The 12904-nt window shown below is 34.4% G+C and overlaps 1 protein-coding gene across 1 annotated transcript; it reads right to left on the minus strand.

Annotated features, from left to right (window-relative positions):
• Window positions 1-1162: 1162 nt before the first annotated feature.
• On the minus strand, window positions 1163-11030 carry DBT (dihydrolipoamide branched chain transacylase E2; the record flags this gene model as incomplete). Its single annotated transcript, XM_029084216.1, has 12 exons — window positions 1163-1801; window positions 2886-2957; window positions 3135-3326; window positions 4256-4333; window positions 5338-5504; window positions 6290-6533; window positions 7301-7428; window positions 7803-7984; window positions 8895-8970; window positions 9127-9250; window positions 10238-10302; window positions 10952-11030. Coding segments are annotated over 12 exons (1575 nt in total), but the record flags the coding sequence as incomplete, so codon positions are not given.
• Between the last annotated feature and the right edge of the window lie 1874 nt (window positions 11031-12904).

Here is a 12904-nt window from a genome sequence, read left to right on the forward strand (position 1 = left end):
AGGCCGTGTTCTTTTTGTAATCTTGGGTGCAGTAGGTTTTTTAAGATAGGAAGAAATAGAAGTTCAAATCACCTGTACAGGATTGCCTGCATAAAATTCACAAATAAAAACAATATTACTGCAGTTCTTTGTGGCTTCATTTTTTTTATTAGGAATAAATAAATCTGATAAAAATGAAATAGGTGATAAGCACAATGTATTAGTCAAACCTGGCAAGAAATCACCTATATATAAAGACCCTTATACCACAATAGAAATATAAATAGCACCTTACATGTATGCTCCCATGCTCCCTCCTGTACATTACCAACTCTGCTCTTGCTCAGTCTCAGCATCAGGATAGAAGAGATGCTACCTCTGGTAGTTTGTGTCTTGCATCTTCACAGCTAAATGCAATTGACAACTTTTGTCTACAATTTTGGCAAACGCTCCTGTAGAGGCCATTTTTGATATATCTAAAGAAAGGAGAAAATGTCCATTTTATGCCTCACAAATTAATTTTTTAGGCCATGTAACTGTCTTTTATTGTGTCTGTTTGCAACTTATGTTTCTAGAAGGTATTTATATCTAATGGTTTTCTTTATATCTCCTGTTAAATAACCAGTGCAATCCTCATCATCTGTTTAGTTTACCTTAAAGCCACATAACTGTTGTCTGTTCTGAAGGCATTAACTTGAACCTATTCTTTATGTGCCTTTTATCTGAGTTTGAAAATCCTTATATCACATAGTATTTTTTTAAATATTAATTCTTTTTTGTATCTGATTAATTCCAGTATCTGAACATCAATAATAAAAGGTGATGCAAGCTTTCAGAACACATTCTGCTTACTGTCTGGCTTACCTAATGACAGAATAACAAATGAAATCCTCTTTTTTTTTTTTAACAGACAGATGCTTTCTGTAAGAAACAAAAATAACTGGAAAGTAGTTAAGGACTGCAAGTACTTCCAGCCTACAAAAATACAGGATATTCTAGAGAGTATTAAGGCCCTGATAGTTATCAATAAATGTTATCAGTAAGTATTTGAATAAATACGGCCTCTTCATTTATAATTTGATAAAATGTACCTGTGCAAGTAATTACCAGGAAAAAGTGGATTAGCAAACGACTTGAGAGGTTTACTCAGTTAAACAACAAAAAGCTCTCTGGACATTTTACAGCAGAAGCGTAAAAGGCATTTTATTTATATATTATTTTTGCATAATTTCTTTTGGAAATTTGGATATTATTTGTTAAAATAAATGTACGTGTCCAACAAGGAAGAATTATGAGTATTTCCCTTCAAAACAGGTTAATGAGATTATAAATACTGCAGGTGTAGATCACTGTCATTCATTTACACCAGCCTCACAACCATATGCATTGTAAAAGGCAAAATAAAGACATTCCATCACCAGAAGTTGCACCATGATCGACAAAGTTTGACAGTCTGCTGTAGAATACATTACAGCACTGCTAATTAAAAAAGTAACAACTGATTGATAAACTGCTATCAGCTGTTAAGAACTTTTAACCACATAAAATTATTATATAATGTGAGTAGCAAAGGGCACGTGCTCGCAGAGCCAGCTTTTATAATCATTCCGTCTAATCCACAAAACCTAAAGGCATATTCTAGCCATGGTTTCCTTTATTTAAGGTCTAGCAGCATCGAAGCAGGGTTTTCCAAGTAAGATTTCCACAAGTTAGAAAACCGGGCCATTGTAGCTCCATCAATGATGCGGTGATCAGCTGACCAACTCACATTCATTATCTGTGCTTTAAATACTTCACCTTTTCTATTAAACCGAGGAAGAACCTAAAAATCAGAGGAAGGAAAAAACCAGAACTACTAAATACTTGCATTAACAAATCTGTATTTTTTAATTGTTTATTTGTTAATCTAAATGTAAACATTTTGCTAAATTAGACAGACAGCAGTAGTGCCATTCAAAAAAACAAAGACCTTCCCATCATTGTTTGTGCTGCAGATTAGAATATATTGCAAATCTACAAAATAAACAGGTCATCTCCTGTTTCCACCATCACGGAAACACTGAAGCAGTGAAAAGCTTTCTTGGCTCAAAAGGTTCTTTCTGAATAGTTTATTGCACTGTTAGTGCTCAAAGTGACAGCCTCCTTGAAGCATTCCCCAAACAAAAGGCTAACAGGAAGAACACAGAAAAAGTATTTTAAGTAAAAACTGATTTCATTTCCAGCACTGATGTCAAATGTCTGTATTAAAGAATTAAAGCCTGAAATTCAGAAAATATGAAATTGCCCTCACCATACAGAGTTCTGCATGGATTTAGCTATCTGGCTCATGAAGTTAAACTTCATTATCAGAATATTATTTAGTCTTAAGTTTTCTCCTTGATGACAGCAAAAAAGCTATTGCCATGTTGCAAAACTTGTAAAATATATTTACGTTGTTTCTTAATAACTAGAAAGCTAAACATAGATGTGAGTGAAATAACAGGATTCTAGAAAACAAATAAGGTATAGGAGACTTCCATTTAATTTGGTGTCGCTGCACATCTAAAAACATCACAAAACTTTTCAAATCACAAGCTATGCAGTTTGTGTAGCATAAAGAAGAAATGTTTATATGAAAAATAAAACAAAGGGATGTTCCACGTTCCATTTTCATTACTGTTGAACCTAATTAGAATCATGGAATCATAGAATGGTTTGGGTCGGAAGGGACCTTAAAGCTCATCTAGTTCCAACCCCCCTGCCATCATCAGGGACATCTTCCACTTGACCAGGTTGCTCAAAGCTTCATCCAGCCTGGCTTTAAACACTTCCAGGGAGGGGGCATCCACAACTTCCTTGGGCAACCTGTGCCAGTGTCTTAGTGAAATTGGCTAAACACTCACATCACTGAGACAAAGTTAACATACCTGTATCTTTCCAAGTGCTCCAATAGCTACTTCAGGAGGTAGTATCACTGGTTTGGCGTAAGTGCCACCAATCTAGAAAAGAAAAAGATGGGGATATTAATTAACAAATAATTTTTCCTTTTTTTTTTTAAAGCAGATTGCCTCTTGCGTTAACTGCTACAGGTTTTGTTCATTGCATATTGAATTTCACTAAGGTATTCACTTCAGAAGCAGTTCTCAAATGTAAGTTCTCATTTTTCCTGTACTTACTGTGCCAATATTTGAAAGAGTGAATGTTCCTCCAGTGAGGTCATTTGTTCCCAGTTGGCCTGCAGAGCCCAAGGACTGTAGGCGATTTAATTCAGAAGCAATTTCAAACACACTACAGACTTGAACATTTTTTACATTTGGGACAATTAAACCTTGCTCTGTGTCCATAGCAACTCCAATGTTGTGTGAAGCCTGCAACGAGATTTGTTAAACAGACATTAACATAAGCAGTCAACAGAAAATGTATTTTACATAAAAAAGCACTTGAATAATGTCTTCTTTATATATCTTTCTAACCTAGAAAGTGCTCTCTGTAGTAAGCAACTCGTCTATACAACTTTGAAGGGAGAGAAAGGGATATAAATTTTTAAATATTAGCTTTCCACATCTACAAAGTGCAAATTGATTTTGTCAATTTCACATCCAGGAAATACAAAATCCTGGAATCAATTTCACACTGAAAATATTTCGGTTTAGGATGAGTATATGGGTAAAAAAACATGACTAGCAGATTTTAAAGAGAAGACCAAAATTTTTTTTTTTAAAAAAAAAAAAGCAAACTGAGTTGCCTTTTATTTGCTAGAAGGAATATATAAGGATTCATCTGAGAGATACTGATAAAACAGCACAATAGGAGTTTGTATCAGAAGAAGTATGTATGTATCACTTCATAAAACATACACTCGCTGCCCAGAAGTATCAGTCCAGCATCTTGTATGAAAATTAAGTAATTTTAATCAAAATTTAGTTTAAAATATGACTTTAATACATAAGGGTTGAACACTGGAACAGTGGAACCACTGTGACATTACTAAATATTACTGTATTAGATTTTTAAATGTTCTCATTTTAAATGCTTGGCCCATCTTCAGGTGAAAAATAGGAAATCACTATATTAGTATGCATTTTTGAGGCAAGCCTGAATAGCAAAGTGACTCTCATTATACAAACTACTGAAATAAGATCAATAATAAATCAAATTCAGTCTTAGAATCTGGACACACAAATTATCTTCCAGCACAACAACATAATTTTGGTTCTTAGCTTAGATATTCTGAAAAGTCCTTGTTAGCTGTTAGTTTAGGTTTTTTGCTCACAACTTTTATGAGTAGTTTACAAACCTTATATGTGACGTTTTGACAGCTTTCATCCAAGGAAGCATTAAGAATGGGATACTGCAATAATCCCAGAGAAGCTGCCTGTTAAATATAAAATAATAATAAAAAAATTATATTTCATAACCAGAAACCCGTGTGGAAAGGAATGAATGGTGGGAGACAATTCAGATTAATAACAATAAGGATTTCCTCAATGCAATCAAATTTGGCTTAAACCCTCCTAAACTTGTCTGTTGATATTTTTTCATTAGTAGGATAGCAGAGGAAAAAGGCAACTTACAAAAAAGTAATATACATCAAACATATAAAAAGTGATAATCACTCTCCCAAGCAAAACTGAAGTTGAATCTGCATTTGTTATTTCTGTTCCACAATTCAAAACAAATATCCCAAGACAAAAGTTATGAGATTCAGCATTAATGTAATTCTCAGCTCTCCACTTAGATGACAAGTATTTCAAGGAAGTAATACTAATTCATCTTAAAGAGAGTGAGCTCAATGAGTGCTTACTTGGCACTCTAATTGAAATAGCATTACCAGAAGTTTCAGACTGAGCTATGCATCCAATGTGTAGCTTAGGCAGTGCATCAGCCTTCACGGATACCAACAGCTGGAAATGGAACCAGGACAACTAAATGAGTGCAAGTGCCTGGTCTTCTGAACAACAGAAGAGACATATTCATTCACCCGTGGGATTCATTACCAACAAAAATATAATACCAGTAATAATAATAATGATGCATTTCAAGCGAGGCCATTTTAATGAACCTTATAATACTGACAGTTTCCAAATCTGGTTTGTGTAATTCAAACACCCAGTGATGCTTACCCCTACAATGAATAATACTGTATCTGCTCTGGCCTTCCCCATTAATAGTTCAAAACTTTTCCATGATAATATATAACCCTAACTACAATACCAACAGTAAATTCATAAGTGGTTCAATAAACAAGAAAAGTCGAGACTTTTCTTGCAACCTGTTATTATTCAGATGATAGAGAGGTGCTCCAAACTTACAATTATTGATCAGATTTCAGCAAAATCTGCATAAGTAGCCCATACAGTGCTCTATTGCACATCTCACCTTTATGAAGAAAGGCATAAAGGAAAGTTTAACTCCACGAGTTTGTGCTAGAGGTTTCAGCTCTTCTCGCAACTGAACTAGCTGAGTCAAATCAATCTCATCACAATAACCGAAGTGAGGTATCTTCAGGGCTGCACTCATAGTCTTTACCATGGCCTTGTGAAAACCTGGAAAATATTCACTGATTTCTTAAACCAATAAAATGAGCTTCTGTGAAATTATGGTGAAATTCAATTATTTTTTTCCATTAAACAAATTACACAACTTAAAAAAAACAAACCAAAACCCAACCACAACAAAAAAAAGGACAGGGTAAAGCTCACTTTAGGATCAACAGTTATTCAGCACATGCAACTCAATTTTTATAATGTTTCAGATCATATTACTGCATATCTCTCCTGTGTATGTATGTATTTGAAATCATCATACAGTAATCTGCGCTACTCTTTCCAGCCTCTCCAAACAAGCACTGCGTGAAAGGCAAGCAAAAACCTTTTATTGTCCTCTTCTAATGTGATTTTTCCTACCTTAGTGTCTTTTGTTGCACTCTTCTCCAGAACAAATGTCAATGCTGAAGTACGCTATTATTAAGCATGAAGAAACCCTTAAATTCACTGCACTTTGCCACTAACTGCATAACAATTCATACTGTGAAAAATTCACACGCGTTTCAGAATTCTTACCTGTTTCAGCATACATTTGAAGAAACATGAATTAAAAATGAGCAAGTGCAACTCGCAGCCCAACTCCATCCAACCAAAACATGAACAACTATTTAATAAAATAGTAATTTCATGCAACACGTTCTTACAGAGCATGTTTTCCTATTGCTCACTTGAATGAAAATAACATGAAACACACTCCCATCAAAAGGAATCAACTGTTAACTGAGTAACATTCACTGGTAGTTTACTGTGAACCTGGTCTCAAGATTTTACATTTCACTATTTACCTGTTATAGGTTCAGTTTTATCTTTTCCTGAAAACACAATGGGTCTGGAAACAGGTACAGGAATTTTGCGTGTTTTGTCCTTTGGAGCAGCTGGCACAGTCTCTGATTTTGGCAAAGGCGGGATAATTTCAGCCTTTGGTGATGGAGGTAAAATAGCTCCTGTTTGTTTGGCCAAGTAATTGAGTATGTCTTCTTTAAGGATTCTGTTATCTTTCCCTGTTCCAACAACTTCACTCAATTTAATCTGAAAAGTACATAACAAGCTATGACACTTTTGTTTTACAGTAATATAAAAATATTCTATATTGTGAGCTATGGTTAAAAATTATTCCAGTTACTGATCTAACATACCCACAGTTTTCTTTCTCTTTCTATCATTTATTAGGTACTCAGCATTGTTCAAATCATCCAGAAGGCTCAATAGGTGTCTAACTGCATACTTTAAGGAGGAACTACGAATACTACTTACCTCTTAATTACCTCTCAGGATCAATAGTGAAATATTTGTCACTTATTTTCTCTACTTACTGTTTTATTTTTCTCCTAAAAATGCATCTCAAGCTTTCAAAACCAATGGAATATTCGTAGATTTACAGGAAAAAAGAATTTAAAAAGTGCTTAAAAGATCACTTAGTACATCCTCTGCTCTAATAGAAATCTGAAAAACAGAACAAGGTAGCTAAAGCTGAGATTCCATTTTTCCCCTTCTCTTTCCTCTGTCCCAAGAATCTATTCTGATACTCTTATGTTTTTCTTCTAAAAAGGTTTTCTTAAATTCCAACCTAAAGCATCCTAGCTGCATTTTAAGCCCAGTAAGTTTTTCCCTATCCACCATAATCTTCAGAAGGCACAATACTCTTCATCTTTACAACAGTTTTTACACATTTGAAATGTATTCTAAAACAAGTAATTTCTCACTGTGCTTTCCTCTAGATCAATAGTCTCCTAGTCAGCCAAACTGCTATGTAAAAGATGGATAAAATGCAGCAGGACCTGATTCAGCAAACTTACATTGTTCTCCATGGCCAGACGACGAACTGCAGGGGTTGCTAATGTTTTATGACCTTTTATCTCTTGGTGAGTGTGCTCTTCATGAGACATGGGAGGTGTTTCAACAACATCTTCTTCTGGGGCAACACCTGCAAACAAAACTTAAAATTTTAAATTTACTACATTATAAGCATTTGTTAAATTCCAACCTCAACCATTCTGTGATTCTGTGACAGCTGAAGTTTTTAACATTTACTTTGAGCTACTGTGGATGGGAACATAGCATGCTAAAGGCTGCTGCAAATTAAGCTAAATTATCAATAGGAAACATCTGGCTTTTGAGATTTTAAATCCAGGAAAAAAAAAATCACACCTTTTTCAACTTAATTTTCTTGACTTTATAAAGGGAAAAAAAAAATTCAGTTTTGAGATTTTCAGGAGGAAAAAGTAAACTACTCTATATCACTGATGGTTTTATGATAACAAACATAAAATATGCAAGAGAAAATAGGGGTTACAATACCTTTTGAAGCATCAATTTCAATGTCCACTAATGGTTTTCCAACATAAGCAATTTCATCTAAATTGTAATGGAGTTTTCTAATGATGCCGTCATAACGACTAGTAATAGTAACAGAAGCTTTGTCGCTTTGCACTTCACAGATGCTATCGAACTGAGACACACTATCACCTTCTTTTATGTACCTAAGAGAAAAGACATAGGCTAATATAAAACATATTAAGTGTAAAAATCTATGCTGTGCATTCTTTTGATCAGTTCTGTTACGTACATCCCCACAACATGAAAATGCATTCCAGGTGAGACAAACTCTACATAACAGATACATTTGCTGTGTATCTCTTGCCTGACTGCTCCAGAACCCTTTGCTGTGTGAAAATACACAACTATTTAGAATATCATCACACATATATTTTAACTCTTACTTTAGCAAAGCAGAGTTTTCTTGACAGATTATAAACTATCTAAAAATAAGAACGAGCCCAGCTTAGTCTGAACTTAAGGAAGTTCTTAGTTTCCAATTGCCAGGAGCAGGATATAACCAGTTTCAGAAAAGAAACTGGAAGCAGGAAACAGTGTCTTCTACCCAGAGAGAGGAATTTTAACCTATTTGTACAAGAACACGGCACTTCAACATCGCCTTCCTTCACTGTACCCTTTGATTTTGCTTAATCCATTCACCATTGGCTTTTTACAAACAATTTAAATGTTCAAATCTTTACTAAAGTCAATAGAGAAGAGGCATAGAATAAAATTACGTGGATTCTTCAGACTAGTCATTTGTTTCTAAAGTTCAGCCTAAGTAAGTAAAAGACAGACATCCTGCACTCTAAAACCATTAATCATGAAAGGAAAGCCTACATACAGGTGCAGTTAGGGCATCCCATTCCTTCTATCTTTTCCACTCTGAAATAAACCTGACTGCAAATAAACAAAATGCGAAGCTCAGTATATACAAGGTTTTAAAATGTGGAAAATGAAACCTGAAAAACTTCACTGGTAACTCAGAAAACATATTCTCAGACAAATAATTGATAATAAAGCTGTTACACTATTTGCTAATTTCTTAGTATATTTTTAAAAAGCACAGCTTACCATTCCTTTACAGTCACCTCGGTAATCCCTTCTCCAATGTCAGAAAGCTTAAACTGGACAATTTGGCCACATGAAACTTAAAACAGACAATAAGGAAATATAGCACATTTAGTATTAAATTTAAGATATCAGACAGAAAAAGCTGAATGCATCAAAAATAGTCTACATACCACTCATACACACTCATAAAATAGCAAAATAAAATAAATTATTTTATTATGAAAAAGATTACCAGCAGATGTTCTGAATAATCGTTGTTGATGACTAAACTTGAGGGCAGATTTGTCAAACACGCACACATATTTTGATTTTATAAAGCGAATGCTGCCGCACGATCTAACACGGTGAATGCAAACCTGGGGGAGAAAAGTCTCAAGTGTTAATATAATGGACTGAAGAATGTAGAGATCATTTAATATTCCTGATGCAACAGTAATACTAAAGTAGTTTAATTCTAGTTCATATAAAAGAAGTTCTTATGGCAACACAATTATAGTGAATATATATTGAATGTACAATAACCATTAAATCAGCATAAGCTTTGCCGGGTCTTTAACTTCTTTCACTAACACAACACATTGGGAGATCAAAGCCACGATAACATAACCAGTTAACAAAAATCATGACAAGATCCGGTAAGAGATTCATACTTGCTATTGTTTTTCTAGGCAATTAGTTTAATCAGGACACACACACAAAAAGCATACATAATATCAACTACATCGGCCATCTGAAATATTCTTATCCAGAATGGGTGCTGGAAGGGTTCCCTAGACTGCAGGAAAAAGCAGCATATTTTTCTTTGTCAGTTCTTATTCCAATCAAAGGTTGATCAGAAGTACTAATTGGAAAGGCAATTCACACCAGAGGGCACAGACAGTTGCCCTCTTATTTCTGTTAATATATAGGAGGTAATAATCTTCAAGTAAATATCATTTCACATCAACATTAATTACTTTTTTTTATTTTTTTAAGAACTGCATGTGAGATGGTTTTCTTTCATGGTTACAATTATCTTTACCCAGAAATCAAGGGTCAATGGAATTTTGTGAAAGGTTCTTCAGACAAAACCTTACGTTTAAAGCATCATGTAATCAGTCATGATTTTGGTCAAAAGCAAAGCCAGCAGCACTTCCATTGGCATAAACAGGCATTTCATAATTAATCTCAACATAAGTTAGTTCAGACCCTTTGTCATTTAGTAAGATTTCTTAAATTTAATGTAATTCTGTTGTTATGTTGTCTTAGAGTGCTGTAAAATTATATAATAAAAAATTATCTGTAGATACTATCTCTAATTAATTTAGAGATATGAAAAAAAAAAATCAGGTGCTACAATGTACCTCAAGTAGCTCAAAACTGTAAAATTTAGAAATTATCTTCTCAGAGGAGCCAGAAAACAGCACACCTGCATGGGAAAGTTCATTTTAACTTCTTTTTCTAAAAATCCTTTCAGTAGTTACAGAGCATATGAAACTTCCTGATTGCCCTCCCCACTCCCCAAACTGTTTACCTATGTGATTTTATAGTACATTTTTTAAAAAGCAGATTATTCAAAAAACTGTACAATTCTGAACGGACGATGTACACATTATTTAATTACTATCTAATCTAGTATTGCAAGTTATCTTTAATAACACCTTTCTTTTAGGAACAAATATTTATACAATACAATCTATTGAGTTACTTTTCAGCTGCCTGCTACTAAGATTGTATCTACTGATCCAGAGTAAGTAGTTTTCTAATTCCTATAATGACCAAACAGTACATCCTTCTCATTAGTCCTCCAAACAACTTTCCCTATTAACAAAATCAGGTAAAATGGTAATTTTAAGCTATGACAAATCTTATTTTATGAACACATTTAAAATTCTTATTCAATTACAAAACTGGTATATAATTTACATCTCCATAAGCCTATTTTCTCCTACTTTTAATTCTGTTTTTCTTCCCACTTGAGTCCATGGTTACATTTTTTTGTCCAACAAGATCTCTTTGTCCCAAATTTACAATAAAACTCTTTTTCTTTTCTATGACCCTCCATGGAAAATATTTACCTGTGAAGATGATCACAAGGAGCACATCAAATCTCTGAACTATTTCTAAATGTGACGTTTCATAATGCTTTCCATGTTTTTAACATTTGGTAACCAATACAGGTAGTGAATTAGTAGTGTCGCTGCCAAAAAAACAGACTGGTTTTTACAGAAGAGTTTCAGTGCTGTTTCAAGATATATTTGTAGGAATCATTAAAAACTACTGCATTTTTTTTAAATGAAATATTTTTCGTTTTGTCCATTCTCTACTAAAAAGTTGGTGTGCTAGTATGTTAAAGCAGTAACACGGTACCCAATCTCTTCATAGAACAGTGTTCCTTTCTAACATGAGGAAAAATTAAACTCCATTAAATAAAGAGAATGTGCTTATTAATTTCAGTATTTAATCACCATAACAATTGCTATTTTCTGTGTAATGTCAAATAAGGAAATAACAAAAGTATATAAAAGATAAAATTAGTTCCAATATCCATAGCATACTCATCCACATATCCTGATGTCTGGAAAAATAGAGCAATAAAACCCAACAAGCACAGTAGTAGCAGTTATGTTTATATCACCGCTGTTATGACAATTTAAAGGCACCAACACCACAGTAAGAGAACACCTTTCCTGTGCGAGTCTTCACAGGGCGGAGTTACTGTGGGGAGAAGAAACAGGGCCCACTCCAGTCTCTCACTGACACTGAGGACACATCAACCACTGATACCTGGTTGACTAAGACCTGTGGTTTGAATCCAGACAAGGTGGGAGCTGTATGCTACTTGGGGGAGAACTGCCTTTCCCCTGTTTAGTTCAGTTTTGGTTCTTTCCTTAAAAAGAAGTCAACTGTGCTTTTCTAAATCCCCACTGATCCTAAAAATCTTCTGCTAGCCTCAGTTTTTGATGCAGCCTTCGGACAACCAATTACCTGGTGAAGTAACACTGAATTTCAAAGTCAAATTGAAGAGTTTGTGCTCGAAGGTAATGACCTCTCATAAAAGGAAACTCCTCTATAGAACTCTTTTGACTTGCTGTCACATCCAGCCCTTTTAATTAACACTTACTTACATTGTATTTGTTTTGTATACAGATCTCCAAGTATACAGTTGCCTGCATAGGAAACCAATGTCCTTGGCAGCATGTTTCAGTCAGACATTATTCCTCACCTAAATAACTGGCACCATGTCCTGTTGTCTAGCCAGCTGCTATTTCCCTCATACTTAACACAAAGACCCCCAGGCTCCTTTCTTCTCTTCTTCACAACTTACAGCCTCCATGGACAACCACCATTACTGTGTCCTTCTTCCTCCTGCTAGCCAAAGCGTTTGCAAGAGCAGAGAATATGAAAATAAAGCTCTTCAATATTACAATAACCGTATTATTTATTGGATCTTATCACTGTTTCACAGAAGATAGTCACAAGGAGAATTAGTATCTATCAGAATTCAAAATGTGCTTGCAGGAAACATACACTATCAATAGCCAGTTCTATAGGTAAGATAAGCATTTTCATTTTATCAGAATCTCCCTCTGGACTGAAGAGCAGACAGGTTACTTAGAGAAAAAAATGAAAAGAAGCTGCTATTTTCAATATTCTTAATTAGTAAAATTACTTATATGTAGCCTAAAACTAGGTAATTACAAAAGTATCATTGAAAAAATTCCTTATTACTATGCTTTCAAAACTCAATATGAATTATTAAGAGCAAAAATAAAAACAGAAACTAGAACTGATCCTTAATTTTGTTTTCACTCGGTTTATCTTAGAAAAAGATGTTTCTTTTCCTGACATTCCTCAAAACAGCAGTGACATAACTGGAAGCCAACACTTTGCGACAGCAGGGAGACAAGAAGGCAGAAGAAAGCATTAAGTAAGTCTTCATGACGGTATATGTTTATGAGTGTCCTAAGAGGCAATCAGGCAGATTCACTTCTGGAAGTACGGTAAGGTATCTCAACTACTTAATTTAC

This window comes from Antrostomus carolinensis, unplaced genomic scaffold (genome assembly GCF_000700745.2).
Source record: "Antrostomus carolinensis isolate BGI_N321 unplaced genomic scaffold, ASM70074v2 scaffold45203, whole genome shotgun sequence".
Taxonomy (NCBI): Eukaryota; Metazoa; Chordata; class Aves; order Caprimulgiformes; family Caprimulgidae; genus Antrostomus; species Antrostomus carolinensis.